We start from the raw sequence: 27,915 nt of genomic DNA, 5'->3' as shown, positions 1-27,915 counted from the left end.
ACCTATTTTATTGTTTTTCTTCTTCTACCCCTTTAATCTTAAATTTTTTTAACAATATCCTAAACCTAATTAGATTTTATCCAAACTCACTAATTTCGTGTCGTGTTAAAATTGTCATCACCTACTCTCACTTTTTTTTTCTTCCGCTTTTACTCCCTTAATGAATTTGGTTCAATTCTAGGATTCTTTGAACCGAGAACCGAACCGAATCATTTGATTTTTCAAAGTTGTAAATCAGAATCAAATAGATGATCTAAAAATCTAAACCAAACCAACGTTAAAAGCCTTGTTTCTATTCGATTTTTGGTTTGGTCCAATCCAATATGCACAAACACCATAACGATTCCATATTTATATTTAACCTTACTATTATCAAAGTCATTTTTGTTATATATATAAAAAATTATAATCCCCCATCCCCTATAACCAAGTTAGTTAGTTTTAAGTTTTCTAATATTAAAGAAATATCCTTTTACTATGTTATCTATAAAATCCTCTTAATTAGTATTTTAAATCACAACAAGACCTTTACATATAAAATTTTGAAGTTATTATAAAAATTGTAATCATGCATAAATCCTAATTTTTTTTTAAATACATGTGCGCTTGAACATGCCCAAGGCAAAGCTAAGAAGGGGCTAGAGGGGAGTTGCACCCTCCACCACCCAATTTTATATGATTTAGATATCCCCTACATTTTGGTGACTATTTGAGATACCATTGTGTTTTCAAGACGATGACATGCCTCCGTTGATTGTGTTGCTCCCAACCCCCTTCAAATTTTTTGCTCCTCGTCCACAATTTTCGATTGATTTAAGACACTCATTATTTTACGATTCGATGAATATTTGAGATGCTCCTGCCTATATTTGTTTATAATTTTTATTATCTTTTATAATCTTTTCTGTCATTAATCTCCACATCCAATGGTGTAATCAATAACCATACCGATCAAAACGTTGTGGCGTTGCTAGGATAGTTGCTTTGGTTTGAATTGATTTATTGTTTATAGGTTGGAAACCCGAATCATTTGATTTGTTGTTTTATTTTTTTCACCTAGGAAGATAAATTGGGAGTAATGGGCTTGGACATTAAGTAATCTGAGTTTGGGCCAAGATGCATTGTGAAATAAAAGAGAAAACAAGTCAAGCTTGAGAAAAGTGGGCCTTTTTGGGCCAGTAGACAATTAGGCCTAACTATGTAAAAGCATCTCAGAGCTGCTATTGGCACCCCAGCTTTTATTTGTTACACCCCAATTTAGATTAAAAGAAAAAAATTAAGGGTGAATCTCCATTTCTTGTGTTGAATATGACAAAATTCTGAGTTCGGTACACTATTCATTTTAATTCCCAAAGCATGCATTCATCAATTTTTTAACCAACAAACTCGTGAGTTCGTCACTTTTAATATTTATGCATTCCTTAATATACAAACAAATTCATTGATTATAAAAGTGACGGATTCACTCGGAATGCATGTTTCGGAAATTAAAATGAACAATATACCGAAAATGAAATTTAGACATAAGTTGCACATGTTTTAGGAAAAATCCCAAAAATTAATCTATCGTTGAGAATAAGTAAAAGTTGGGGTCCCAATAGAAACTCTCTATCTTTTCTTTGTTTAGATTTCTATTTGCTAGATTTAGGATTTTATATGATCCTAATCCTAATAGTAAACAACTGGTGAAGTTGTTTGAATGTATTGTAAGGCTTTGTAATGTTGACATAATAACTTTAACCAAACTTTTGTAAATTTGGAATGGTGTGTTTAAATCTCTAATTAGGGTGTGATATATAATTTAAAAATTAGGATATAATAAATAAAAGTTGGGGTGCCAATAGCAGCTCTCCATTTTATTAATTACCACCAAACGACATGAGAGTGAAAGACAGAGAAACGCTAAAATGTCGAAAATACAATGGACTCGTCAGCTCTTCTTTGTTATAACATAAAACTTTGGACACAAAAACATGGCAACACCACCAACTGTAGAAATAGAGATGTTCTTCATTCTGCCCCATACTTCTTTATGAGTTCCAAAATGAACTCATAGACCTTGTATGGGTCAGGAAGTGATTTGGAAACACTCTCCTTCTCCGAGCACTTCTTGGCCCAAGCCACCAACTTTGGGCACTCAGCCTCTATACTAAAGCTCCCACGTGTCTCGGTGGCGTAAAACCAACAATAGAACGGGACGAGGGAGACATCAACAAACCCCATGGTCTCACCCCCGAAATAGGGTTTCTCTCCCAACTCTCCTTCTAATATCTTGAAGCATTCTATTAACTCCTTTTTCGCCTTTTCTTGCTCTTCTCCTTTGTTCATCCATATTCTCCTTATACAATCGTAAATCTGCATTTTATAAACATTGGAATAAGGTATAAAGATCGAAAGTTAATTAGTAGGTGAAGGCAGGTTTTGAATATGATCCAACGGTGTTTGGCTTAATTCTTGTCAAAAGAATTTATTGACTTTTAGGACTAAATTCAAACAAATAAACAAGAGCAAGGACGAAAGAAACAAAGTAATTAAATCAAAAGAGAGTGAGAGGAGATACGAAAACAAACCTTCTTATCAATGTAATCAACCCAAAACCTCGCTACAGCTCTCTTGTATGGATCACTGGGCAATAAAGGAGATTTATCTTTCCAAACCTCATCTATGTATTCAACTATAATGGAAGATTCACAAATGGGTTTTCCATTGTGGATCAAAACAGGTATCTTTTTGTGAATTGGGTTCATCTTCAAAAGTAGAGGACTCTTGTCTTGAAGATTTTCATCCTTGGATTCATATTTAATCCCCTTTTCTGCCAAGGCAATTCTCACTCTCACACCAAAAGCACTTGGCCAGAAATCCAACAAAACTAATTCATTTGTCATTGTTAGCAATTTGAGAATTTTAACGACTTGGAGTGGATAACAAGAATTAAGTGATGCTTGGAGAATGGAGAGTGCGAGAATCGCTTAATTTATAGGAGTTTAAGACCAAATGTGGGTCGCCTTAATTGACTTAGATTTCAAACTTCTAGGTTCTTCTGAAACAATAAATGTCACTGCTTTCGTCAGAATTGTAAAATTCTTTGAGGTTGACTGCTTTGAAGGAAATAACCCCAGGTTAAGACTTTTCTGCTTGTCCAACTTTTAAAAAAGGGTGACTTTGACATGCCCCTCTTATGTTTTGCGGAATGTTTGAGATACCCTTGTGTTTGTTAATTGAAGGAAGTCCCTATTATACTTTCATACAATGATCCTACACTCGACTTCATGTCTAGTCATCATCTTCATCTCCAGATTGGGATAAAGTTTGATGGTTCCTAGCCCGACCTGACCCACTATTATATATTATAGGGTCCCGTTCAACAAACATTTTGGCAAAACATTTTTCAAAACAGGGGATAGATTTTGGATTGGGCTGATTTTGGTGAGAATGATCTCTCCGGTAAGGAGATCATCCTTACTAAAAATCAGTCCATTCCAAAACTTCTAGTCCCATTTTTACAAGTTAAAAAATCGTGGACCGTCCACTTTTTGTAAACCATTTTTGATGGGGTTAGAAGTTTTGGAATGAGCTGATTTTTGGTGATGATGATCTTCTCATCGTAGAGATCATCCTCACCAAAAATCAGCCCATTTCAAAACATCTAACCCCTGTTTTGAAAAATGTTTTGCCAAAATATTTTGTTGCTGAACATTTCCCATATTATAGATATACTAGAATTTGCCAGTGCCTACAACACGGGCATTCTCTTTGGGATTAAGGGGGCAAAAGCGAAAAAAAATAAATTTTGGGTATTATTAATTTTTTTAAATTAAATGATAAAAGATGAAAAATAATAAAATATGTATAAAAAAAATATAATAAAATTAAAAGAGTGAAAAAGAAAGATAATAAAGTGAGTCTTACAAAAATTATTATTAGATGAAATGTTTATCTTAACTAAATAAAAATTTGTCCCCCCATAAAAGTGGACCTTACAGATGTGTTTTATTATATACATTCATAAAATATATAATTAGATGAATAAAAAATATTTTTATAATAAAATTTAAATAAATAAAATATATTGCATAATTAAAACTTGGCACTCATAGGTTAACAATGAATCAATTTTAAATTTAATTAGATAATCTTTGTGCATGCACACATACACACAAATTTAAAATGTACAAATTTTTTTTCCATTAAAAATTGTTGAATATTTCAACTTATTTTACTTGGCTTAAGCCCAGTACGTACACATAAGGGCCAAGTTAGAGCATAATGGATTTAGGGCCGATAGGAATATAGGATTGTTCTAGGGTAAAGTCCACCTTTTTAGAACATGCTTAGAGCTCAAATGAAGCCTGGCCCGAACACGCCCTTTGGCATGTGCTTTTTGTATCTTGAAACTATTGAAGATGTCCTTGCAATCAATTCTTGGACCTCGATATCTTTGCACTTCTTGAAAATGATTGGCTCAATAACATACACCCCAACTTCAATTGAGAATACAAAATTGAGATATATCTTTTTTGCTTTGGTGGGCCGCAAGTACTAACAACCACCTTATCAGGTGTTCAACATTTAAATTTAGCCACTTTTAAGTGAAGAACATATAGGATTCGAAGTTGTGGCCTGGGAAACACACCCAATCACCTTTACCATCTCAGCTAGACCTTGATGGTTACAAAATTGAGATATAATGAGTACCTTTTATCAAATTTCTAAGTCTCTTAATTTAAATCTCGGATCTATAACAATAGATAATTTTTGAAAAGTAGGGAAAATTTCTAATATATTTAAAATTATTTTCCACTTTATAACAAATTCAACAAAAATCTAGTGTCATTATGTATTACTTGAGATGAAATTGTACAACAATTTTTACCTAAATGAATTATTGCATCATACTTTTTTTTTAATCTCTAATTATTTTTTTCAGAATTACAATCGTTATTCGAAAGTCCTAAATATAGAAAAGTTTCTAAAAGGTATTAGTTAATTAAATTCAGATAAGGAATTGATGGGTCTAACATCAAATATGTGGAATTCCATTTGTGTCCGACATTTATTGGTAATTTTCTAAATTTTATACTAGAGGCTTTGCATACCTTATGAACTTCTTTAATTATGTGGATTAAAACATGGTTAAATATTTTTAATTATAATACAAAATAGTTTTAATTCTAATTCAAAAATCAAAATTATGATTTTATATTTTAAATCTATAAAATGCGCATTTAAACAATTAGATCCTAAATCTTGGTTCAAACTATATAGATCAGAAATTAATAATTTTTTCATGAAATATTTTTAGATAAATTAATCAAAACTTCTCTCTCCTGTAAAACTTTTAATCATACCCTTGCACTTTCAATCATATTTAAAATTAAGGATTGAATGAATTATGGATACATTCCTCAAGAATTAAAGTATGATACCAACATTGCACTATCCACACTTATGCATCGTTACCGATACGAGTTTTGGACCTCAAAAATCATTGATCTATCAACATGTATGTCTATATGTCACATGTGTACTTGATTGACCATTGTGTGCAATAATCTGAAAAGAAAATGTGAGAAAGAAATGAAATTGGATAGAGCAGAGTATTTTAGGTTCAGCTCTCTTGAAATTTATTAATGGGTCAAATTTAGCAGTTTAGAATAGAAAAGCAGAGGGATACTACCTATAGAATTTTGCAAAAAAAAAAATGAAATTTAGGGTATTTATACAAAATGAGCTCAAATTACCAAAAATATCATTCTTATTTTTTATTTAGGAAGAAATTTGTTTGGACCTCTTGGAGCACTCGACTAATCCTCTGGCACGTGCAGTCCCCTCCTCTCACACGCAATGAGTAATTTTTGGGGGCAATTCAAACTCAAGACCTCTACTTCCTAATGCATGGTCTTGGCCATCTTGCCAATCCTTGGAGTTTAAAATACTATTCCAACCGTCATAAAATTGTCATAAAGTGGGGCTTTGGGTAATTTTAGTTCAGTTGAGGTCCAATGACCTAAAATACCCCATTAAGAAAATTTAACAACTAGAAAATAAAGGTCTTTAGTTATTTTGCCTAAAAACATCACATTGTTTTCAATAAAACTACAAGAGTCAGGACAATTTGACTATCCCATGTGGCATACTCAATCGACTACCTGACATGACAAGTTTGAGAATCGTAGATCTGTGCTCCTTGGGATACACAGTTCCCTCAAGATACACTTTTTTATGGGGAAGTACAGCCATGTATCTCGAGGAGTGCAGATCTACGATTTTTGAACTTGTCACGCTAGGGAAGTCAATTGAGTTGGCAGTCGGATTATCACGATTCAGAAAACAATAATAATGACCGTTCCAACCAGGCTGAAGTCTGAACTTCGGGCTTGTGGACTTTTTTGCCACTCGATCCTAAAAACACTGAATCTAGAGTCATATATTCCATGCGTTAATTAGATAAGTATTAAAAACAACACTTAGCTTTAAAGGAAAAAAATCATGTACTAGCACATTAATCTAATATAATATAACAATTAAAATGCGAAGCAATTCATTATCTAAGTGTGAACAAATCTTTCAAGAGGCTGATCTTTATTATTACAAAATCATGAGAAGGAAAGACATACACTCTATAACATTATAGAACACATGTTAAGGGACTGCTTTTATTTATTATAACAAAATCAAGTGTGCACAAAGACATAGAAACACCTAGTGTAGACTAAAAGATGTGCTTCATTCTGTCCCATATCACTTCATCTTGAGTTGAAAGTCATAGACCTTGTGTGGGTCAGGAAGTGACTTGGAGACACTCTCCTTCTCTGAACACCTCTTGGCCCATGCCACCAGCTTTGGGCACTTGGGCTCAATATTGAAGCTTCCAAATGTCTCAATGGTGTAAAACCAACTGTAGAAGGGGATGAGGGCGACGTCCACAAACCCCATGGTACTCTCACCCCCAAAGAAGGGTTTCTCTCCTAGCTCTCCTTCCAATACGTTGAAGCACTCTATCAATTCCTTTTTCGCCTTTTCTAGTTCTTCTTCTTTGGTCGTTAATATCATCCTCATATTGTCGTGTATCTGTATTTCACATATAGTACACAATAAGATAACATACTTTCAAATTTTAGAGAACACATAATTAATAAAGGAAGTAGAACAAGAACCATATTTTTTCAATCATTTGAACCTATAATTAACTGCAAATCTTGTCTTATTTAATTTATAAATTCACTATAATTATTCTAATTAAAATGGTTTATTAACGTTTGTGTGTTAAATGAGCTTGAATAGATTCAACAAATCTATTCCAAGAATGCATAGTTGATTCTTTGGATTTTGGAACTAACTTTATCGATAATCCATTACTACTCACGATATTCATGTCAGATAATCATACTTATCGGAAAAAAAAAAAAAGTCTAAGATATATAGTCATATTTCTCGTGCCTTGGATTGATTTTTTTTTTTTGTATTTTTTTCTTTCTTGTAATTATTTCTCCGACAAAGACTATCTTACACACATATATACAATTTGCTTAATTGATGATAGAGAGAGGAGCTATGATAGAACCAACCTTCTTGTCGATGTAGTCGACCCAAAACCTTGCTACGGCTCTCTGGTATGGATCAGTGGGCAACAAAGGAGGTTTATCGTTCCAAACCTCGTCGATGTATTGAACAATAGCGTGAGATTCACAAATGGGTTTTCCATTGTGAATCAAAACAGGAATCATTTTGTGAATTGGGTTCATCTTCAAAAGTAGAGGACTCTTGTCTTGGAAGTTTTCATGTTTATATTCATATTTGATCCCCTTTTCTTCCAATGCAATTTTCACCTTTATAGAATGATAACTTGCCCAGAAACCCAAAAGAACTACTTCATCATCTGCCATTGTTAGAAATCTGAGAAATCTAAGATTTGATGCTTGGAGAATCGAGAGTGCGAGAATCACCTAATTTATAGGAGTTTAAGACCAAATGTGGATCGCCTTAATTGACTTAGATTTCAAACTTCTAGGCTCTTCTCAAACAATAAATGTCACTGCTTTCGTCAGAATTATAAAATTCTTTGAGGTTTGGCTTCTTTGAAGGAAACAAGTCCAAGTTAAGACTTTTCTGCTTTTCCAACTTTTAAAAAAGGGTGACTTAGACATGCCCCTCTTATGTTTTGCTGACTATTTGAGATACCCTGGTGTTTGTTAATTGATGAGATGCCCTTGACCTTGGTCTTTATTATATGACTTTCTTACAATGATCCTATACTCGTTCTCATGTCTAGTCATCATCTTCATCTCTAGATTGGGATAAGGTTTGATATTTCCTAGCCCGACCTAACCCACTATTGTATATTATAGACATACTAGAGTTTACCTGTGCTTATAATGTGGGCATTCTCTTTGGGAATAAGAGGGTAAAAATGAAAAAATATAAAATTTGGATATTAATTATTTTTAAAGTTAAATGATAAAATATAAAAAATAATTAAATAGATATAATAAAATTAAAAAGGTGAAAAAAAAGATAATAAAGTGAGTCTCACAAAAGTTATTATTAGATGAAATGTTTATCTTAACTAAATAAAAATTTGTCCCCCCACAAAAGTGGACCCTACAATTGTGTTTTATTATATACATTCATAAAATATATAATTAGATGAATATAAAATATTTTTATGATAAAATTAAAATAAATAAAATATATTGCATAATTAAAACTTGGCTCTCATAGGTTCATAATGAATCAATTTTAAATTTAATTAGATAATCTTTGTGCGTGCACATGTACACACAAATTTAAAATGTATAAATTTTTTTTCCATTAAAAATTGTTGAATATTTCAACTTATTTTACTTGGCTTGAGCCCAGTACGAGCACATAGGGCCAAATTAGAGCATAATGGATTTAGAGCCGATAAGGATATAGGATTGCTCGAGGGTAAAGTCAACCTTTTTAGGACATGCTTAGAGCTCAAACGAAGCCTGGCCTGAACACGCCCATTGGCATGTGCTTTTCGTATCTTGAAACTATTGAAGATGTCTTTGCAATCAATTCTTGGACCTCGATATCTTAGCATTTCTTGAAAATGATTGGCTCAATAACATACACCCCAACTTCAATTGAGAATACAAAATTGAGATATATCTTTTTTTGCTTTGGTGGGCCGCAAGTACAAACAACCACCTTATAAGGTGTTCAACATTTAAATTTAGCCACTTTTAAGTGAAGAACATATAGGATTTGAAGGTGTGGCCTGGGGAGCACACCCAATCCCCTTTACCATCTCAGCTAGGCCTTGATGGTTACAAAATTGAGATATAATGAGTACCTTTTGTCAAATTTCTAAGTCTCTTAATTTAAATCTAGGATCTATAACAATAGATAATCTTTAACAAGTAGGGAAAATTTCTAATATATTTAAAATTATTTTCCAATTATAACAAATTCAACAAAAAATCTAGTGTCATTATGTTTTACTTGAGATGAAATTGTACAACAATTTTTACCTAAATGAATTATTGCATCATACTTTTTTTTTTTAATCTCTAATTATTTTTTCAGAATTACAATCGTTATTCGATGGTCCTAAATATAAAAAAGTTTCTAAAAGGTATTAGTTAATTAAATTCTGTTAAGGAATTGATGGGTCTAACATCAAATATGTGGAATTCCATTTGTGTCCGACATTTATTGGTAATTTTCTAAATTTTATACTAGAGGCTTTGCATACCTTATGAACTTCTTTAATTATGTGGATTAAAACATGGTTAAATATTTTTAATTATAATACAAAATAGTTTTAATTCTAATTCAAAAATCAAAATTATGATTTTATATTTTAAATCTATAAAATGCGCATTTAAACAATTAGATCCTAAATCTTGGTTCAAACTATATAGATCAGAAATTAATAATTTTTTCATGAAATATTTTTAGATAAATTAATCAAAACTTCTCTCTCCTGTAAAACTTTTAATCATACCCTTTGTAAGTGTGTTATGCGAAAATATTTAAAATTAAGGATTGAATGAATTATGGATACATTCCTCAAGAATTAAACTATGATACCAACATTGCACTATCCACACTTATGCATTGTTATCGATACCAGTTTTGGACCTCAAAAATCATTGATCTATCAACATGTATGTCTATATGTCACATGTGTACTTGATTGACCATTGTGTGCAATGATCTGAAAAGAAAATGTGAGAAAGAAATGAAATTAGGTAGAGCAGAGTATTTTAGGTTGAGCTCTCTTGAAATTTATTAATGGGTCAAATTTAGCAGTTTAGAATAGAAAAGTAGAGGGATACTAACTATAGAATTTAGCCAACAAAAAAAAAAAATGAAATTTAGGGTATTTATAAAAAATGAGCTAAAATTACCAAAAATATCATTCTTATTTTTTATTTAGGAAGAAATTTGTTTGGACCTCTTGGAGCACTCGACTAATCCTCTGGCACGTGCAGTCCCCTCCTCTCACACGCAATGAGTAATTTTTGGGGGCAATTCAAACTCAAGACCTCTGCGTCCTAATGCATGGTCTTGGCCATCTTTCCAATCCTTGGAGTTTAAAATACTATTCCAACCATCATAAAATTGTCATAAAGTGGGGCTTTGGGTAATTTTAGTTCAGTTGAGGTCCAATGACCTAAAATACCCCATTAAGAAAATTTAACAACTCGAAAATAAAGGTCTTTAGTTATTTTACCTAAAAACCTTACTTTGTTTTCAATAAAACTACAAGAGTCGTGACAATCTGACTATCTCACGTGACATACTCAATCGACTACCTGACATGACAAGTTTGGGAATCGTAGATCTATGCTCCTTGGGATACACAGTTCCCTTAAGATACACTTTTTTAAAGTACAGCCATGTATCCCGAGGAGTGCAGATCTACGATTTTCGAACTTGGCACGCCAGGGAAGTCAATTGAGTTGGCAGTCGGATTATCACGATTCAGAAAACAATAATAATGATCGTTCCAACCAGGCTGAAGTCTGAACTTTGGGCTTGTGGACTTTTTTGCCACTCGATCCTAGTAACACTGAATCTAGAGTCATATATTCCATGAGTTAATTAGATAAGTATTAAAAACAATACTTAGCTTAAAAGGAAAAAAATCATGTAGTAGCACATTAATCTAATATAATATAATAATTAAAATGCGAAGCAATGCATTATCTAAGTGTGAACAAATCTTTCAAGAGGCTGATCTTTATTATTACAAAATCATGAGAAGGAAAGACATACACTCCATAACATTATAGAACACATGTTAAGGGCCTGCTTTTATTTATTATAACAAAATCAAGTGTGCACAAAGACATAGAAACACCTAGTGTAGACTAAAAGATGTGCTTCATTCTGTCCCATATCACTTCATCTTGAGTTGAAAGTCATAGACCTTGTGTGGGTCAGGAAGTGACTTGGAGACACTCTCCTTCTCTGAACACCTCTTGGCCCATGCCACCAGCTTTGGGCACTTGGGCTCAATATTGAAGTTTCCAAATGTCTCAATGGTGTAAAACCAACTGTAGAAGGGGATGAGGGCGACGTCCACAAACCCCATGGTACTCTCACCCCCAAAGAAGGGTCTCTCTCCTAGCTCTCCTTCCAATACGTTGAAGCACTCTATCAATTCCTTTTTCGCCTTTTCTAGTTCTTCTCCTTTGGTCGTTAATATCATCCTCATATTGTCGTGTATCTGTATTTCACATATAGTACACAATAAGATAACATACTTTCAAATTTTAGAGAACACATAATTAATAAAGGAAGTAGAACAAGAACCATATATTTTAAATCATTTGAACCCATAATTAACTGCAAATCTTGTCTTATTTAATTTATAAATTCACTATAATTATTCTAATTAAAATGGTTTATTAACGTTTGTGTGTTAAATGAGCTTGAATAGATTCAACAAATCTATTCCAAGAATGCATAGTTGATTCTTTGGATTTTGAAACTAACTTTATCGTAATCCATTGCTACTCACGATATTCATGTCAGATTGTTATCGGAAAAAAAAAAAAAGTCAAAGATATATAGTCCGTTTTTAACTTTCAAAAGATATTTCTCGTGCCTTGGATTGATTTTTTTTTTTTTGTATTTCTTTCTTTCTTGTAATTATTTCTCCGACAAAGACTGTCTTACACACATATATACAATTTGCTTAATTGATGATAGAGAGAGGAGCTATAATAGAACCAACCTTCTTGTCGATGTAGTCGACCCAAAACCTTGCTACGGCTCTCTGGTATGGATCAGTGGGCAACAAAGGAGGTTTATCGTTCCAAACCTCGTCGATGTATTGAACAATAGCGTGAGATTCACAAATGGGTTTTCCATTGTGAATCAAAACAGGAATCATTTTGTGAATTGGGTTCATCTTCAAAAGTAGAGGACTCTTGTCTTGGAAGTTTTCATGTTTATATTCATATTTGATCCCCTTTTCTTCCAATGCAATTTTCACCTTTATAGAATGGTAACTTGCCCAGAAACCCAAAAGAACTACTTCATCATCTGCCATTGTTAGAAATCTGAGAAATCTAATCAAAGATTTGATGCTTGAAGACTTGTGAGTGCGAATCACTTAAGTTTTAGCAGTTTAAAGTCATTGGTGAGCGGCGTTTCTTCGCTTATTGGATTTAATATTTCTTGGCACTTCTCAAACACTGTCATTGCTTCCGTCAGAATTCTTTGTTTAATATAAACAAAAATAAAAATTCTGAAGAGGTCTAGTTTCCGTCATATATTAAAACCAATAAACGATGTCATTACTTCCGTCAGTACAAGCTGGTCTGGTATGATATTACATTAAATTATTGAAAATGTCTAAAGGGATAAAGTTTGAAGTTAGGGTAATTTTAACATGAATAATGCTGAACTGACCTCAAGATTGGATCTCACACCGCACACCCCTGAAGTGAAAGTACATGAGACTCATAAATTCTTTCCTCGAGATACGAGTGAAAAAACCCTCCTGTCCACTTTGAAGTCAAGATGTGCGAGGGCCAATTTTGAGGTCACCCCAACACAACTTTTTTTAACATATCTCCCCATATTTAGGAGAATGTTGGAGTACGCCACCTAAATTTTCAATAGGTGACATGTAGTCAAAATGTACCCTCCTGACTTTTACAACTATGAGAAGGTTGAATAAGTGTTTGTTGATAGGGGTGCGAACCAAATTTGATTGGTTCTATAAAATCTTGAATTGGAACCAACTGACTTCCTCTTAGAATCAAATCAATCCAAATCAAATTAAATTTGGTTCAGTTCGATTCTCAGGACTCCTAAACATAGATATCAAGGCACTAATTATATAATCTTACGACTAAAAAACCATCGAACATCAATGATTTTAGTCAAAAGGCGAAACAAAAAGAATTTCATTGGTAATATAATATTAATATTTCTATATTCTCAATCATCTACTTAACAACATAAGGGATTTTTCCAAAATTAAAACTCATTAGATGGTTAGGGGCATGTCATTTGGACCACTCATATTAGTGACAAATTTGTTAGAATGTAGAAAGTAAAAAGTGAAAGCTCTTTTTCGTTATATATATATATTATGGGTGGCGTTCGGAGGCCTTAAAGTGAGCCAAACATTTTTCAAAACATAGGTGAGAAGCTTCAGAATGGGCTGTTTTTTTTATGAGGATGATCTCTATGGTGAGGAGATCATCCTCAGAAAAAATAAGCCCATTCCAAAACTTCTAACCCCATCAAAAGTGATTTACAAAAATTGGGTGGTCCACGATTCTTCAACTTGTAAATTAGGGTTAGAAGTTTATGAATGAGTTGATTTTTGATGAGGATGATCTCTTCACCGTAGAGATCATCCTCACAAAAAATCAGCCCATTATGAAGCTTCTAACCCATGTTTTCAAAAATGTTTGGCTCTCTTTAGGTCCTCCAAACGCTCCCATATATATATATATAGGGGTGGTTCAAGGGCCATATGTAAAAACATATGAAAAAACAATGGTTTTTCAAAATATGGGTTAGAGGTTTTATATTGAGCTGATTTTTTGCAAGGATGGTCACTATGATGAGACGATCATCCTCACAAAAAATCAGCTCAATCAGAAACTTCTAAATCCATCAAAAGTGATTTACAAATTAGTGACAAAATTTGACAAAAAATCGACGGTCCACATTCTAAATCACTTTTAATGGGGTTAGAACTTTCAAATTGGACTGACTTTTTTTTTCGGATGATCTTCACATCATAGAGATCATCCTTACAAAAAATCAGGTCAATCCGAAATTTCTAACCCATATTTTAAAAATTTATTAATGTTACATTGTTTTTACATATGTTTTCTCATATGTCCCTTGAACCTGACCCTATATATATATTTTTTTTAATTTATTAATGTTACATTGTTTTTGCATATGTTTTCTCATATGTCCCTTGAACCTGATCCTATATATATATATATATATATATATATGGGGCAGTTCAAGGACCATATGTAAAAACATATGAAAAAACAATGGTTTTTCAAAATATGGGTTAGAAGTTTTAGATTGAGCTGATTTTTTGCAAGGATGGTCAATATGATGAGAAGATCATCCTCACAAAAAATCAGCTCAATCATAAATTTCTAAATCCATCAAAAGTGATTTACAAGTTATTGATAAAAATTGACAAAAAATCGATGGTCCACATTCTAAATCACTTTTAATGGGGTTAGAAGTTTCAGATTGGTTTTTCGGATGATCTTCCCATCATAGAGATCATCCTCACAAAAAATCAGCTCAATCCGAAATTTCTAATCCATATTTTGAAAATTTATAAATGTTACATTGTTTTTACATATGTTTTCTCATATGTCCCTTGAACTTGACCCATATACAGGTAGATGCCTTTCTTGTGATTCTCATTCTGTCCTAGTTCCCGTTTGTAAGAGTAATTCAAATGATAACAATTCCTCTTTTATTTTTCTCCCGATTTTCGACTGTCCTTTTACACTTCCTTTTGGCTTTCATTTTCAACTAACTTGTTTTCATTTCTGACATTATTTACACAATATCTAGATAATAACTTCTTTTTTCTTGTCTTAAAGTCTCTGCTGTCCTCGGTGTGGTGGACCTCCGTCTAGCCCTGGTAACGGAGGTCTCATGATCAGTTTTTCCGCTGTTTCCGCAGGTAAAGGGCATTACCATGTTCAAATTTTTCGTCTTCTTCTGAGTTGCCTGTGACTTTTTTAGAGGGATGATAGAATAATCGATCATGGAAAGGCTCGCGTGATTTTCTTCTTCTATCGCCTAGGCGTTCCATTTTTCTTTAAGTGGGATTTTCATTATGTAGGCGGGCCTTTCTTTTGGCTTTGTTTCACCCTTGGAACTGTGGCAGCAAACTAGAGTGGGTTGCATAATTGCAATTTTCCCGAGTTAGGTTTGAAAGACGTTGTCTAAAAGCACATGTAGCTTTTCCTAGTCTCTCTTGGGTCCTCGGTTCCCCCACCATGGTTCTTTTTTGAGCTGGTGAGCTTCTAATATTTTTTTTTTTTGAGTTGATATGTATTGGTTGCTTTAGAAGGATATATCCCTTTTCTGAGTTTTACCTTAAGCTCATGTCCCAGGTTTCGGTGTATATATATATATAAAATAAAGCACAATTGGGATGAAGCAGTTATATGTGACACAAATGTCTATCTATATAATAAAATACAACTGAATTGGAATAGTTGTGTGACACAAACGTTCAATCAATTACAGTGTTGTGAGAAACAAATTCAACTGGGACAAATATCTCATAATCTATAGTTTTGTGGGTTAAATCTCCTATAAAACTATAGTGTCATGAGACTCACTTAATTTTCTTTAATTTTCATCTCCTCTAATTTTACTATATTTTCTCTTCTACTCGTTTAATCTACTTTTATTATTTTTCATCTTTTATGCCTTTTAATCTCAAAATTTTTTTATAATACTCTTCAAATTTTTTTTCTACTTTTACCCTCTTAACCCAAAAGAGGAAGCCCCCTCTTCTAACTTTACTATATTTCCTTTTTAACCCCTTTAATCCACTTTATTGTTTTTTATCTCTTACCCCTGCAACCTCAAATTTTTTTAAAAATACCCTTTCTATCAAGCTATATTTTCTTAAAATCCACTTTATTTCATTTATTTTCACCTCCCATAACTTTACTATATTTCCTCTTTTATTCTTTTAATTTTTTTTCTTCATCTTTTACCCTTTTAATCTTAATTTTTTTATAATAATATCCCTTCAATTTTATTTATTTTCGCTTTTACTCCCATTAACTTGAGAGAGGATGCCCGTGTCGTAGACACGAGTGAACTCTAGTATATTTAATAAAACACTATTTGAAAAATCCCGAATTTTCAATTCGTATCTCGAGGAAAAAATAAATAGTGTAATTTAAGAAAATCTTGAAAGTGGGACTTAGGGGTAAAACTTTAGGATATTTCTGATCATTTTTAATGGAATCTGACCTCACCATTGGATTCAAAATGATCAAAAAATATACTTTAGCCTGTAAGCACGCTCAAATGCGAGTTCGAATATAAAAGTTGCAAAATCCTCGATTACCGGGTCGGACTAGGCTAAAATAGTGACTTTTTGTTAGAGAAAGAATTTTTAAAATTCGATCATACCATTGGATTCGTAAAGAAAAATTATTGAACATGGAATATTAATTTATCATTTTTGGAGATCAGGAAGTTGACTTATCGTCAAAAACGAAAACGACATCAAGTTTAGGGGTCACCTTAGGCAAAAAATGTAAATTTTTGATAGAGACATAATTTTTAGAAATTGACCACACCATTAGATTTAGAACGAAAAATTAGACGAAATAGAGTATTCATTTGTTAGTTTTGGAGTCAGGACGATCAAGTTATCATCGATCAAAACAATTGACAAAATACCGATTTCGTCCCAAACTTATCTAAATAAAAATTTTTAATTTTTTTTTCTCTCATCTTCCCCAACTCGTCCAAACAGCCGAGACTTATACAAAATGAAAATTTTATTTTTCTTTAGATCTTCCGCCTCAGATCTTTCGCAAATGGCTCATCGTTGACGATCGCCGCAGAAGAGAAAAATATCCGCAGCCTCGATATCTACAAAACCCACCCAACCTTTCTTCGTTTCACATTCTATTTCACCCGATATCGTCAAAAATCAGCAATATTTGGATACGAAAAATTTGAAACTTTGACCTCGGATTTCGTCCGTTTCGGGGTCAAACCGTCTTCCAACGCAAAAGGGAGAAACGTCCGCAGCCTCATTCTCTACATAACCCAACCAAATTCCTTCCATTTTCTCGTCTTTTTCACCCCGTATAGTCAAAAATCAGCCGTATTTTTATACGGAGATTTCGTAACTTCAACCTCGATTTCGGGGTCAAATCGTCTTTCATCGTAGAAGGGAGAAGAGACGAGCACATCGAGATCTTCAAAACCACCGGGCCGATTTCGAAAATCAACCGCTTCGAAGTTCGGTCCGTCACGATTTCCGTGCCGATCACCTCGATTTCCGCGCACGTGCTTCAATCCTTTCACCTAGAGATAGTAAGGAGCTCTCAATTTCTATTAGTAATCGTAGATTGTGAAAATTGCATTTAGAATTTTTTGAAATTTTTTTGATATATTTTCAAAATATAGAATTCTTTTGTTATTTCAAAATTCACGCCAGAAATTGTATGTTTGATATGTTTAATTGTATTTTTTTAACAAATTATACGTGGGTAGGATATTTCAACGGGCTATTTCTGTTAATTGGGTCTTGTGCACTGATCGGGCCCTATTTTGATATGAAATTTGTATTCTTTTTCAATATTATTGATAAAAATAAATTCTTTAGTTGGAAATTGTGCTTTAATATTCAATGAACTCATATTGAGTTGATGAATATCAAAAAATGGATGTTTTATTGAAGAGAATGAAAATTGTAAAAATCGAAAAAGGGGAAAAAGGGTATGAAACGGTAAAATGTCCGAGTCACACCCGAGGGGTGATGTCTGCATTTTACGTTGTTGTTTATGTGTAGGTTGGTGAACGGATATCCATGGATAATGTTACTGGTTGCATGTTTATTTACTTTCTGTTAGCGCGAGACGCTGTTTACGTTTCCGTTATGTTATTTATTTTAGGCCGGGTGGCCACACTTGCATGGTAGGAAACTGGATATCTATTCTCAGCCTTGTATTGTTAATTTTTCTTTTGTTTTTAAATAAAAATAATATACATATGTAGTTATTTTGTGAGCTGTTAAAGAGTTTGTAAATGCCTGAAGGGATAGTGCGTCATATCATCCGGAGTGGTGTACTATCCTGGGATGTACGGTAGGGACCACCAAGCTCATACGTGGTATGGGACGCATATGAGAATGGAGTCACAACTAGAATCCGGGTTTATTCCTCTCTATCTTTACCAGTGAACTTGTAATGTAAAGGTGGTCGTATACAAATTGTTTGTATATTTGAGAATCACATGCACGCCTGATAGGCATAGACGAAGATGATTGGTCAGTGATCACTAACAATCTATAGTAGTCGAACGTTCAGACACATTGAAAAGAGACCCATTGCTTACGGTCACGTCAAACAGCCAGCCTGAGCCGGATAAATGGTCAACCAAGCGTGGTAAACAGCGACCAGCCACAAAATCAGGAACTAAAAACCAGAGAAGATTTGTAACATCATGTCCCGACTGGGAGCGATCCAGTCGTGAATCCCAACTCTCTAATTCCAATACTCCACCATTGTGTATTATGTATCTGTTGCTTATTTTGATATATAAAATGAAATCCATGTTTAATGTTTCCATTTGATCAATTAGATTTGTATAAAAAGAGAATGTTATAGTGAGTAATGATGATCGATGTAATGTGAGTTTTAAAATATTTAGTTGCTCATCCCTGGCTATATGTACCAGTTACTCGTAGTTTCTTTTGTAAAATTTTACAGATTTTAAAATGATTTAGTATGCTTATTCGTTCATGTTAGAAGAGGTTATTGGCAGAAATTGTGTTCTTCCTTACTGGGTAACCATTGTTACTCACCCTTTCCTTCTCTATTTTTTTAGTTTCAGATCTAAAGCTTGGCGAGGTCGGTATAGAGCACGAGTGAGAATCATCTGGTGGGTCAAATAGACAGCCAGACTTTGTCACTTGGTGAGTATTGGGGCTACACCCCTCTAATGGTGTTAGTTTGTCTAGGTAGTATTATAGATGTTGTTCTGAGCGTTAGGACTTTTGTTAGAGTGAGAAAATCTCTGTATAATCCTGTATATAAATTTTCTTCTTCCGCACTCTGATCTATCGTACGATATTAGATGTATATAGGTTTCCGCTAGTTATTACATTATGTATGTATATGCAGGATTGTATGTCGTTTATCAGGTGCAGGTTGAACGCCTTGGAATGCTAACATAAACAGAGGAGATCATGCCGAAATTTCGAGATGCCACCTAGTACCTCGAGATTTGACATGGGGATTTGTGTTAGCGTTTGGCGGGGCGCCACACAATTGAATTGAAACAATTGTGTAATACAAACATCCAATCAACTATAGTATTGGGGAAAACAAATCCCCTCCCATCATCTTACATTTTGTGGGTTAAACCTTCCATCAAGCTATAGTGTCATAGGACCCATTTTATTTCGTTTACTCTTCACATTCTCTAATTTTAATATATTTTATCTTTTACACCTTTAAACCACTTCATTATTTTTTATTTTTTTATCGCTTTAATCTTAACTATTTTATAACAATTTTGTAAGTTAAACCTCCACTCAAGCTATAGTTTCATGGGATCCACTTTATTTGTTTAATTCTTCACTTCCTTTAATTTTACTATTTTTTTTACCCGTTTAATTCACTTTATTATTTTTCATCTTTTATGCCTTTAATCTCAATTGTTTTTTTTTAATAATACTCCTCAAATTCTTTTTCTTTTTTTCAACTTTTACCCCCTTAACCCAAAAGAGGAAACCCCCTCTTCTAACTTTACTATATTTTTTTTTAACCTTTTTAATTCACTTTATTATTTTTGATCTCTTATCTCTTCAATCTTAAATTTTTTTAATAATACCCTTTCTATCAAGCTTTAGTTTCTTTTGGATCTACTTTATTTCTTTTATTTTTTCACCTTCTCTAATTTTACTATATTTTCTCTTTTATCCTTTAATCTTAATTTTTTTTTTATAATAATACCTTTCTAACCTTTTTTTTTTTTTTTTAGTTTTAACCCTTTACTCGAGAGAACTTGTGCCGTAGGCACAGGTGAAGTCTAGTATCTATATAATAAAATGCAACTGTTGGTACTGTTGTGAGACACAAACCTTTGTGTGGGACCCACTTTAATCACTTTATTATTTTTTCTCTTTACCTACTCAACTTTATCTTCACTCTAATTTAAATATATTTTCTCATTTACTCCTATTAAACATTTTTAACCTATTTTATTATTTTTCATCTTTTACCCCTTTAATCTTAAAATTTTTAAATAATATCCCAAACCTAATTAGGCTTCATTCAAACCCACAAATTTTGTGTCGTGTTAAAATTATCACCACCTACTCCTACTTTTTTTTTTTTTTTTTTTTTTTCCGTTTTTACTCCCTTCATTAATTTGGTTCAGTTATAGGATTCTTTGAATCGAGAACCGAACTGAATCAATAGATTTTTCAAAATTATAAATCAGAACCGAATCGATGATCTAAAAATCTAAACCAAACCAATGTTAAAAGACTTGTTTCTATTCAATTCTTGGTTTGGTCGGATCCAATATGCACAAACACCAGAACGATTCCATATTTATATTTAACCTTACTATTATCAAAGTCATTTTTGTTATAAAGAAAAATTACGATCCCCCATCCCCTATAACCTAGTTAGTTAGTTTTAAGTTTTCTAATATTAAAGAAATATCTTTTTACTATGCTTTCTCTTCTACCCGTTTAATCCACTTTATTATTTTTCATCTTTTATGCCCTTTAATCTCAATTTCTTTTAATAATACTCTTCATTTTTTCTTCTATTTTTACCCTCTTAACCCAAAAGAGGAAGTCCCCTCTTCTAATTTTACTATATTTTCCTTTTAACCCCTTTAATCCACTTTATTGTTTTTGATCTCTTGCCCCTACAATCTTCAATTTTTTTTAATGATATCCCTTCTATCAAGTTATAGTTTCTTAAAATCCACTTTATTTCATTTATTTTTCACCTCCCCTAACTTTATTATATTTCATTTTTATCTATTTAATCCAATTTATTTATTTTCTTCATCTTTTACTCCTTTAATCTCAATTTTTTTTTTATAAATAAAATCCCTCCAACATTATTTCTTTTCGCTTTTACCCCATTAATCTGAGAGAAGATGACTGTGCCGTAGATACGGGTAACTCTAGTATGTATAATAAAACACTACTGAGTTGGAACAGTCGTGTGATACAAATATTCAATCTATTACAGTATTGTGAGAGACAAATCCCTTCCCATCATTTAACATTTTGTGGGTTAAACCTCCCATCCAGCTACAGTGTCATGGGACCAAGTTTATTTCGCTTATTCTTCACATTTTCTAATTTTACTATATTTTATCTTTTACACCTTTAACTGACTTCATTATTTTTTATTTTTTTATCCCTTTAATCTTAATTATTTTATAACAATTGTGTAGGTTAAACCGCCCCTCAAGCTAGAGTTTCATGAGACCTACTTTATTATTTTAATTATTCACTTCCTCTAATTTTACTATATTTTTTTTCTACCCATTTATTCCACTTTATTATTTTTAATCTTTGATGCCCTGTAATCTCAAATTTTTTTTTTTTAATAATACTCTTCAAATTCTATTTTTTTTTCAACTTTTACCCCCATAAATCCGAAAGAGGAAGCCCCCTCTTCTAACTTTACTATATTTTCTTTTTAACTCTTTTAATTCACTTTATTAATTTTTATATCTTATCCCTTCAATCTTAATTTTTTTTAATAATATCCCTTCCATCAAGTTATAGTTTCTTAGGATCAACTTTATTTCTTTTATTCTTCACCTCCTCTAACTTTATTATATTTTCTCTTTTACCTCTTTAGTCTAAATTTTTATTTATTTATAATAATTCCTCTCCAACTTTATTTATTTTTTACATTTACCCCTTAACTTGAGAGAACTCGTGCCGTAGGCACAGGTGAACTCTAATATCTATATAATAAAACACAATTGTTGGTATAGTTGTGAGACACAAACTTTTGTATGGGACCTACTTAAATCACTTTATTGTTTTTTTCTTTTTACTTAATCAGTTTTATCTTTACTCCAATTTAAATATATTTTCTCATTTACCCCTATTAAACCTTTTAAACTTATTTTATTGTTTTTCATTTTCTACTCCTTTAATCTTAAATTTTTTCAATAATATCCCAAACCTAATTAGGTTTCATCCAAACTCACTAATTTCGTGTCGTGTTAAAATTGTCATCACCTACTCTCACTTTTTTTTTCTTCCGCTTTTACTCCCTTAATGAATTTGGTTCAATTCTAGGATTCTTTGAACCGAGAACCGAACCGAATCATTTGATTTTTCAAAGTTGTAAATCAGAATCAAATAGATGATCTAAAAATCTAAACCAAACCAACGTTAAAAGCCTTGTTTCTATTCGATTTTTGGTTTGGTCCAATCCAATATGCACAAACACCATAACGATTCCATATTTATATTTAACCTTACTATTATCAAAGTCATTTTTGTTATATATATAAAAAATTATAATCCCCCATCCCCTATAACCAAGTTAGTTAGTTTTAAGTTTTCTAATATTAAAGAAATATCCTTTTACTATGTTATCTATAAAATCCTCTTAATTAGTATTTTAAATCACAACAAGACCTTTACATATAAAATTTTGAAGTTATTATAAAAATTGTAATCATGCATAAATCCTAATTTTTTTTTAAATACATGTGCGCTTGAACATGCCCAAGGCAAAGCTAAGAAGGGGCTAGAGGGGAGTTGCACCCTCCACCACCCAATTTTATATGATTTAGATATCCCCTACATTTTGGTGACTATTTGAGATACCATTGTGTTTTCAAGACGATGACATGCCTCCGTTGATTGTGTTGCTCCCAACCCCCTTCAAATTTTTTGCTCCTCGTCCACAATTTTCGATTGATTTAAGACACTCATTATTTTACGATTCGATGAATATTTGAGATGCTCCTGCCTATATTTGTTTATAATTTTTATTATCTTTTATAATCTTTTCTGTCATTAATCTCCACATCCAATGGTGTAATCAATAACCATACCGATCAAAACGTTGTGGCGTTGCTAGGATAGTTGCTTTGGTTTGAATTGATTTATTGTTTATAGGTTGGAAACCCGAATCATTTGATTTGTTGTTTTATTTTTTTCACCTAGGAAGATAAATTGGGAGTAATGGGCTTGGACATTAAGTAATCTGAGTTTGGGCCAAGATGCATTGTGAAATAAAAGAGAAAACAAGTCAAGCTTGAGAAAAGTGGGCCTTTTTGGGCCAGTAGACAATTAGGCCTAACTATGTAAAAGCATCTCAGAGCTGCTATTGGCACCCCAGCTTTTATTTGTTACACCCCAATTTAGATTAAAAGAAAAAAATTAAGGGTGAATCTCCATTTCTTGTGTTGAATATGACAAAATTCTGAGTTCGGTACACTATTCATTTTAATTCCCAAAGCATGCATTCATCAATTTTTTAACCAACAAACTCGTGAGTTCGTCACTTTTAATATTTATGCATTCCTTAATATACAAACAAATTCATTGATTATAAAAGTGACGGATTCACTCGGAATGCATGTTTCGGAAATTAAAATGAACAATATACCGAAAATGAAATTTAGACATAAGTTGCACATGTTTTAGGAAAAATCCCAAAAATTAATCTATCGTTGAGAATAAGTAAAAGTTGGGGTCCCAATAGAAACTCTCTATCTTTTCTTTGTTTAGATTTCTATTTGCTAGATTTAGGATTTTATATGATCCTAATCCTAATAGTAAACAACTGGTGAAGTTGTTTGAATGTATTGTAAGGCTTTGTAATGTTGACATAATAACTTTAACCAAACTTTTGTAAATTTGGAATGGTGTGTTTAAATCTCTAATTAGGGTGTGATATATAATTTAAAAATTAGGATATAATAAATAAAAGTTGGGGTGCCAATAGCAGCTCTCCATTTTATTAATTACCACCAAACGACATGAGAGTGAAAGACAGAGAAACGCTAAAATGTCGAAAATACAATGGACTCGTCAGCTCTTCTTTGTTATAACATAAAACTTTGGACACAAAAACATGGCAACACCACCAACTGTAGAAATAGAGATGTTCTTCATTCTGCCCCATACTTCTTTATGAGTTCCAAAATGAACTCATAGACCTTGTATGGGTCAGGAAGTGATTTGGAAACACTCTCCTTCTCCGAGCACTTCTTGGCCCAAGCCACCAACTTTGGGCACTCAGCCTCTATACTAAAGCTCCCACGTGTCTCGGTGGCGTAAAACCAACAATAGAACGGGACGAGGGAGACATCAACAAACCCCATGGTCTCACCCCCGAAATAGGGTTTCTCTCCCAACTCTCCTTCTAATATCTTGAAGCATTCTATTAACTCCTTTTTCGCCTTTTCTTGCTCTTCTCCTTTGTTCATCCATATTCTCCTTATACAATCGTAAATCTGCATTTTATAAACATTGGAATAAGGTATAAAGATCGAAAGTTAATTAGTAGGTGAAGGCAGGTTTTGAATATGATCCAACGGTGTTTGGCTTAATTCTTGTCAAAAGAATTTATTGACTTTTAGGACTAAATTCAAACAAATAAACAAGAGCAAGGACGAAAGAAACAAAGTAATTAAATCAAAAGAGAGTGAGAGGAGATACGAAAACAAACCTTCTTATCAATGTAATCAACCCAAAACCTCGCTACAGCTCTCTTGTATGGATCACTGGGCAATAAAGGAGATTTATCTTTCCAAACCTCATCTATGTATTCAACTATAATGGAAGATTCACAAATGGGTTTTCCATTGTGGATCAAAACAGGTATCTTTTTGTGAATTGGGTTCATCTTCAAAAGTAGAGGACTCTTGTCTTGAAGATTTTCATCCTTGGATTCATATTTAATCCCCTTTTCTGCCAAGGCAATTCTCACTCTCACACCAAAAGCACTTGGCCAGAAATCCAACAAAACTAATTCATTTGTCATTGTTAGCAATTTGAGAATTTTAACGACTTGGAGTGGATAACAAGAATTAAGTGATGCTTGGAGAATGGAGAGTGCGAGAATCGCTTAATTTATAGGAGTTTAAGACCAAATGTGGGTCGCCTTAATTGACTTAGATTTCAAACTTCTAGGTTCTTCTGAAACAATAAATGTCACTGCTTTCGTCAGAATTGTAAAATTCTTTGAGGTTGACTGCTTTGAAGGAAATAACCCCAGGTTAAGACTTTTCTGCTTGTCCAACTTTTAAAAAAGGGTGACTTTGACATGCCCCTCTTATGTTTTGCGGAATGTTTGAGATACCCTTGTGTTTGTTAATTGAAGGAAGTCCCTATTATACTTTCATACAATGATCCTACACTCGACTTCATGTCTAGTCATCATCTTCATCTCCAGATTGGGATAAAGTTTGATGGTTCCTAGCCCGACCTGACCCACTATTATATATTATAGGGTCCCGTTCAACAAACATTTTGGCAAAACATTTTTCAAAACAGGGGATAGATTTTGGATTGGGCTGATTTTGGTGAGAATGATCTCTCCGGTAAGGAGATCATCCTTACTAAAAATCAGTCCATTCCAAAACTTCTAGTCCCATTTTTACAAGTTAAAAAATCGTGGACCGTCCACTTTTTGTAAACCATTTTTGATGGGGTTAGAAGTTTTGGAATGAGCTGATTTTTGGTGATGATGATCTTCTCATCGTAGAGATCATCCTCACCAAAAATCAGCCCATTTCAAAACATCTAACCCCTGTTTTGAAAAATGTTTTGCCAAAATATTTTGTTGCTGAACATTTCCCATATTATAGATATACTAGAATTTGCCAGTGCCTACAACACGGGCATTCTCTTTGGGATTAAGGGGGCAAAAGCGAAAAAAAATAAATTTTGGGTATTATTAATTTTTTTAAATTAAATGATAAAAGATGAAAAATAATAAAATATGTATAAAAAAAATATAATAAAATTAAAAGAGTGAAAAAGAAAGATAATAAAGTGAGTCTTACAAAAATTATTATTAGATGAAATGTTTATCTTAACTAAATAAAAATTTGTCCCCCCATAAAAGTGGACCTTACAGATGTGTTTTATTATATACATTCATAAAATATATAATTAGATGAATAAAAAATATTTTTATAATAAAATTTAAATAAATAAAATATATTGCATAATTAAAACTTGGCACTCATAGGTTAACAATGAATCAATTTTAAATTTAATTAGATAATCTTTGTGCATGCACACATACACACAAATTTAAAATGTACAAATTTTTTTTCCATTAAAAATTGTTGAATATTTCAACTTATTTTACTTGGCTTAAGCCCAGTACGTACACATAAGGGCCAAGTTAGAGCATAATGGATTTAGGGCCGATAGGAATATAGGATTGTTCTAGGGTAAAGTCCACCTTTTTAGAACATGCTTAGAGCTCAAATGAAGCCTGGCCCGAACACGCCCTTTGGCATGTGCTTTTTGTATCTTGAAACTATTGAAGATGTCCTTGCAATCAATTCTTGGACCTCGATATCTTTGCACTTCTTGAAAATGATTGGCTCAATAACATACACCCCAACTTCAATTGAGAATACAAAATTGAGATATATCTTTTTTGCTTTGGTGGGCCGCAAGTACTAACAACCACCTTATCAGGTGTTCAACATTTAAATTTAGCCACTTTTAAGTGAAGAACATATAGGATTCGAAGTTGTGGCCTGGGAAACACACCCAATCACCTTTACCATCTCAGCTAGACCTTGATGGTTACAAAATTGAGATATAATGAGTACCTTTTATCAAATTTCTAAGTCTCTTAATTTAAATCTCGGATCTATAACAATAGATAATTTTTGAAAAGTAGGGAAAATTTCTAATATATTTAAAATTATTTTCCACTTTATAACAAATTCAACAAAAATCTAGTGTCATTATGTATTACTTGAGATGAAATTGTACAACAATTTTTACCTAAATGAATTATTGCATCATACTTTTTTTTTAATCTCTAATTATTTTTTTCAGAATTACAATCGTTATTCGAAAGTCCTAAATATAGAAAAGTTTCTAAAAGGTATTAGTTAATTAAATTCAGATAAGGAATTGATGGGTCTAACATCAAATATGTGGAATTCCATTTGTGTCCGACATTTATTGGTAATTTTCTAAATTTTATACTAGAGGCTTTGCATACCTTATGAACTTCTTTAATTATGTGGATTAAAACATGGTTAAATATTTTTAATTATAATACAAAATAGTTTTAATTCTAATTCAAAAATCAAAATTATGATTTTATATTTTAAATCTATAAAATGCGCATTTAAACAATTAGATCCTAAATCTTGGTTCAAACTATATAGATCAGAAATTAATAATTTTTTCATGAAATATTTTTAGATAAATTAATCAAAACTTCTCTCTCCTGTAAAACTTTTAATCATACCCTTGCACTTTCAATCATATTTAAAATTAAGGATTGAATGAATTATGGATACATTCCTCAAGAATTAAAGTATGATACCAACATTGCACTATCCACACTTATGCATCGTTACCGATACGAGTTTTGGACCTCAAAAATCATTGATCTATCAACATGTATGTCTATATGTCACATGTGTACTTGATTGACCATTGTGTGCAATAATCTGAAAAGA

At 32.5% G+C, this 27,915-nt stretch overlaps 4 protein-coding genes across 4 annotated transcripts; all 4 read right to left on the bottom strand.

Moving 5' to 3' along the window:
* Nucleotides 1-1,816: 1,816 nt before the first annotated feature.
* LOC147390645 (putative glutathione S-transferase) lies at nucleotides 1,817-2,955 on the bottom strand. Its single transcript, XM_086417327.1, has 2 exons — nucleotides 2,571-2,955; nucleotides 1,817-2,355 (listed from the first exon to the last, which is right to left on the bottom strand). Exons 1-2 carry the CDS (start codon nucleotides 2,883-2,885, stop codon nucleotides 2,011-2,013), a joined length of 660 nt encoding a protein of 219 aa, XP_086273453.1. The 5' UTR covers nucleotides 2,886-2,955; the 3' UTR covers nucleotides 1,817-2,010.
* A 3,576-nt stretch (nucleotides 2,956-6,531) lies between these two features.
* On the bottom strand, nucleotides 6,532-7,954 carry LOC147390644 (putative glutathione S-transferase). The gene is made up of 2 exons (XM_086459242.1): nucleotides 7,569-7,954; nucleotides 6,532-7,071 (listed from the first exon to the last, which is right to left on the bottom strand). The coding sequence occupies exons 1-2, from the start codon at nucleotides 7,884-7,886 to the stop codon at nucleotides 6,742-6,744; spliced, it is 648 nt and encodes a 215-aa protein (XP_086315368.1). The 5' UTR covers nucleotides 7,887-7,954; the 3' UTR covers nucleotides 6,532-6,741.
* A 3,263-nt stretch (nucleotides 7,955-11,217) lies between these two features.
* On the bottom strand, nucleotides 11,218-12,744 carry LOC147390643 (putative glutathione S-transferase parC). Its single transcript, XM_086459357.1, has 2 exons — nucleotides 12,215-12,744; nucleotides 11,218-11,704 (listed from the first exon to the last, which is right to left on the bottom strand). The coding sequence occupies exons 1-2, from the start codon at nucleotides 12,530-12,532 to the stop codon at nucleotides 11,375-11,377; spliced, it is 648 nt and encodes a 215-aa protein (XP_086315483.1). The 5' UTR covers nucleotides 12,533-12,744; the 3' UTR covers nucleotides 11,218-11,374.
* An 11,425-nt stretch (nucleotides 12,745-24,169) lies between these two features.
* LOC147390642 (putative glutathione S-transferase) lies at nucleotides 24,170-25,308 on the bottom strand. The gene is made up of 2 exons (XM_086417322.1): nucleotides 24,924-25,308; nucleotides 24,170-24,708 (listed from the first exon to the last, which is right to left on the bottom strand). The coding sequence occupies exons 1-2, from the start codon at nucleotides 25,236-25,238 to the stop codon at nucleotides 24,364-24,366; spliced, it is 660 nt and encodes a 219-aa protein (XP_086273448.1). The 5' UTR covers nucleotides 25,239-25,308; the 3' UTR covers nucleotides 24,170-24,363.
* Between the last annotated feature and the right edge of the window lie 2,607 nt (nucleotides 25,309-27,915).

The sequence above is a fragment of the Akebia trifoliata genome, chromosome 11, assembly GCF_017979445.1.
Source record: "Akebia trifoliata isolate Shusen 1 chromosome 11, ASM1797944v1, whole genome shotgun sequence".
Lineage (NCBI taxonomy): Eukaryota > Viridiplantae > Streptophyta > Magnoliopsida > Ranunculales > Lardizabalaceae > Akebia > Akebia trifoliata.
This window is presented reverse-complemented; position numbering and strand designations above follow the sequence as displayed.